Source organism: Trichechus manatus, unplaced genomic scaffold (assembly GCF_000243295.1).
Source record: "Trichechus manatus latirostris isolate Lorelei unplaced genomic scaffold, TriManLat1.0 scaffold00244, whole genome shotgun sequence".
Taxonomy (NCBI): Eukaryota; Metazoa; Chordata; class Mammalia; order Sirenia; family Trichechidae; genus Trichechus; species Trichechus manatus.
In genome coordinates this window covers 1,996,911-2,000,823 of record NW_004444180.1, presented here as the reverse complement: position 1 = coordinate 2,000,823, position 3,913 = coordinate 1,996,911, and the positions used below count along the sequence as shown (strand labels likewise).

At 64.9% G+C, this 3,913-nt stretch overlaps 1 protein-coding gene across 1 annotated transcript in view; it reads right to left on the bottom strand.

The window, feature by feature from the left end:
• Positions 1-3,420, bottom strand: part of MRPL23 (mitochondrial ribosomal protein L23) — a 7,495-nt gene extending 4,075 nt beyond the window's left edge. The window contains exons 1-5 of the mRNA XM_004389429.2: positions 3,297-3,420; positions 1,915-2,029; positions 1,621-1,743; positions 716-798; positions 10-83 (exon numbers count right to left, since the gene is read on the bottom strand). Of these exons, the coding sequence (XP_004389486.1) occupies positions 10-83; positions 716-798; positions 1,621-1,743; positions 1,915-2,029; positions 3,297-3,420 (519 nt within the window). The remainder of the gene's footprint in view (positions 1-9; positions 84-715; positions 799-1,620; positions 1,744-1,914; positions 2,030-3,296) is intronic.
• Between the last annotated feature and the right edge of the window lie 493 nt (positions 3,421-3,913).

The window sequence follows — 3,913 nt, the reverse complement described above, 5'->3', positions numbered from 1 at the left end:
GGTACTCACCAACTGCACGTAGGCCACCTTGTAATCTGGCTTTTTCACCCTCACCTGTCTGTGGTCCCGCCTCCTGCCGGAACCTGGGGGTGGCAGAGGGGTAGAAAAAATGACTCTCTGCTCTAAGTGCAATGGAGCTGGGAGCCCCCTTCTAGAAAAAAGGGGCTGACGTGTAATCGCTTGTCGTCGTCTGGCAAATGGCGGGCCCCCGGGCCCAAACAGGAACTGCTACAGACACCGAGCTGTGTCCTCGGGCACAGCCCTGGACGAGTCTCCTTGCTCGCCCTCAAAACTGCAGACGCCCCCGAGTAAATCAGGACAGGGACTCCCGGTGCCTGAGAGCAGGGTCACCGCCCAGGGGGACACAGGTCAGCAGGAGCGGCCCTGTCTCTGAGTCAGAGGAGGTGACAGGCTGCCAGGACTGGAGGCCATGGGGCACTTGGGGCTGCAGGGGCAGCCTGGGGAGCTGGCAGGTCACGGGGTGGTGGGGGACCTGGGGGGCTAGAGTGCCACAGGGACTGGCTGGGGTGCCGGGGCAGAGCCAGCGCTCAGAGCAGACTGGGGGGCCACCCTCCCTGAGCCCCTGTGCGGGCTCTGCCACCACGTCAGTGTGACCCTGGGCGGGTGACCTCCACCTGGTGCCTGCCTCCTCCTGCGCGCACTGCAGGGCCACGTGGAGGGCAGGACGGCGCAGAGCCCAGCAGCCCACACTCACCGTGCTGCACCCGCGTCCGCACGGCTGCCACCGGCACCTGGTAGATTCTCTCCAGGTAGTTCCTGAGGTCCACCCTGGTCATCCTGGTGTGAAGGAAACAGGAGTCCGACACAGGCCGCCGAGGGTGAGGGGTGGTGGGCTGCGGACCATGGGGCAGGGCACCCCACCCACACACGGAGTAAGGCCAGGCTGGGCCAGGTGTCCCTCCCCTTCCAACCACACGGGCACCTCAGTGACCACGCTGGTCACCAGGGCCCAGCTGTCGTCCACCTCACCGCCTCCAGCCACCTCCTGAGAGCCGGCTCCCACCAGGCTTGACCCAGTGGGCGGCACTGCCATGAGGCAGGGCACCAGGAGTAGCTGCCTAGGACAAATGGGCAAGCCATATTCCTCCCCACTGGGACCACAGTCAGGAAGCCTCAGGCCCCAGGCCTCGTCTGCCCTTGCCCTTGAAGGCCGCGGGACACCGACCCTCCATTTATAGGCAAACACTGACGCTCCTGACGCGGGGTCACAGGAGGACGGTGGCGCCCCCTCCAGCCACACCGTGCTGGCCCCGGTGGACTGTAAGGAGCTTGGCAGCTGCGGACACGGTCGGAGCCTGACACATTGGAAAGGCTCCTTGTTCTCCCGGCCCCCAGGAGCCTGGCTGGGGTACGGTGAGAGAATCGGCCAGAACACTGGAGGGGGGAACGATCTGCCACATCAGTCATTCACTGGGAGCCCCCAGGTGGAGGGAGAGCAGGGCTGCGTGCCAGGCGCCCCCAAGGTACTACAAGGCCGTACCCCATCAGGATCTGTCGAGCAGGTGCCTGGCGGCTCTCAGCTGGGGGAACCCACCCTGTGAGCCGGGTTATGCAATGCCATGCCCCCTCCCCGTCCCCTGCTTGGGCACTGCGTCTCACTCCAGGGGGATCCGGAACTGCACGGTGTCCTCGGGCTGCGCCATGCCGGGCTGCACCAGCTGGATGAAGAAGTTGGTGCGGAACACACGCAGCTGGGGGCCGCCCAGCTGGTACAGCGGGTACCTGTGGAGAGCGCTGTGCGTGAACACTCGGGACACTGCCCACCCCCAACCAGCAGGGCCCCCGCTGGGCACAGGCCCACTGGCTTGGGTCCCCAGTCCACGCTCCGAGGGGGAGGGAGGCCTGGTTCTGAGGGTGGAGTGTCCAGTGGGAACCAGGCCTGACTTGTTTTACCGGCGTGGCGGTGGTTCAGGCCCAAGGGAAGGTGGCCATCTGGGACTCAGGCCTGCCCCCTGGTGACCCACTGCGGCACTGCAGTGGGCGGACGGAGCTGGGGGACACTTGGGAACTGTGGACACGGGTGGGGAAGCCCCCGTGTCTCTGGATCCTGTGTTCAGGGCCTGAGGGACACACTTGGCTAGGGGTCTAAAGGGGCTGACGAGGAAGGCCCAGTTTGAGGGGTGTGCGGCGCCAGCTGGCCAGGAGGGGCTGGAGCCGGGTCCATCCCTCCCATGTCCTCACGCCCACACGGACCCTCAGGCCCCAGTCCTGGCTCTGAACTGACCCACACTGCTGATCCTCCTGCGTCCCCTCTCTTGGGTCTGGAACACACTGTCCCAGCTGGTGGAGCCGGCCCCTTTCCCTCTCCTCAGGGGAGCCCCCAGCCCACCTCACCCTGTCTCCACGGACCCACCCACCACCTTGCCCAAGGTTTCACCCATCCCCTTGGCCTCAGCTGCCCCTTGGGTATTCCATAAGCACCTCCAACTTCACTTATCTCGAGTGGAACTCTTAGCTTTTCCTCCCTCCTAACAGACTCTGGCTCCTCGCCAGCAGCCCTAGCTCCCCGGGCCCCACCAGTGACTCACCCCCACCCCACCCGCATTCCACCCCTGAGCAAGTCCCATCAGCCCCTCCAAAGCTGCTCTGGTGCACATGGTGGGGGGGGGGGTCACGGCCACACCTCCGCCCCGCTTCCTCTCCCACCTTCCATAGCCGCCCTCCCAGGCCCCTGCTCTCCATGCCTCACTAAGGCGGGCCCTCAGCTCGAGAAGTTTCGGTCCTCAAGGCAGAGCTTGCCTTGATCCCAGTTAAGCTCCAATCCCCACCCAGCCCCCAGCACCGCACGAATGTTTGCAGAAGGAGGCCCCATGGTCTGTACACCTTCACCTCCCCTGGCAGCCCTCTCCCTGGCCCTGCTCCCCCTCAGCTCTGTGCAAGGGACCCCAAGTCTGCACTGCCCACACGCCACATTCCAACTACCCACAGGGTGCCTCCCCATGGATGCATCCATGCAGCACATCTAAAAACATACCACTGGCCCCCAAAACCTACCCAGCCGCCAACATCCATTCACTCATTTATTGTCATTCATTCACCCAGGAACCCTAAGCGTCCCGTCTAAATTCCAAAACAGATGTGAAGGAGACAGGGCCCTAATCTCAGGGAGCTCTTGTTCTCCAGGACCCTCCTGGTATCGCCTGAGGCAGGCAATGTCAGGACGGGGACCCAGGGCTGAGCTGGGGTCAAACCTCAGAGTCTCCTAGAAACTAGAGTGTCTCTCCACTCCCCTCTTCCAGTGGAATCTAGCTCCAGTTCCTCTAACCAGGCCTCACCGCCTCGGCAGGACTGCTGACACTGGGGGGAGTCTTTCGAGTAGGGGTCCCCCTGTTCATGTGGGGTGTTCAGTAGCACCGCCACCCCAGTGCAAAAACCAAGTTTCTGCAGACACTGGCACATGTCCCCTGGGGGCAGAATCGTGGGTTGAGAACCGCTGCTGTAGGTTAAACACCACGGTGCTGCCCAGTCCAGGCCGTATCCTGCGCCCCTCCTCGCGGGCGGGACCCCCCACCTCCTTGAGGTGCCCCAGGTGAGTGCGTCCTTCCTGCCCCCACACTTGCTCAGGCCCTTCCAGCTGCTTGAAACATGCCTTTCTCTCCTCGGATCGGCCCCATGGCCTGTTGTCCTTCAGGCCTTAGCCTGGGCCCAGCCCTCCTCTTGGCCGCCCCGGGCCCCCGGAGCCCCACCTTCCCACGTGCCCTGGGCCCACCCCCACAGCCCTTCGCCTGTCCCCTCGAGGCGCGGCATTCCCTGCGGCTTAGGGGCCTGGGGACCGCCTCTCCTGCCCCCAGTCCCAATGCTGGGCCGGTGGGCTCCCCTGCCAGGGCCGAGGTCCCCCAGGGTTCTCCCGCTGGGGGTCGGGCCCGCCCCTCGCCGGGGCACCCCCGCTGTG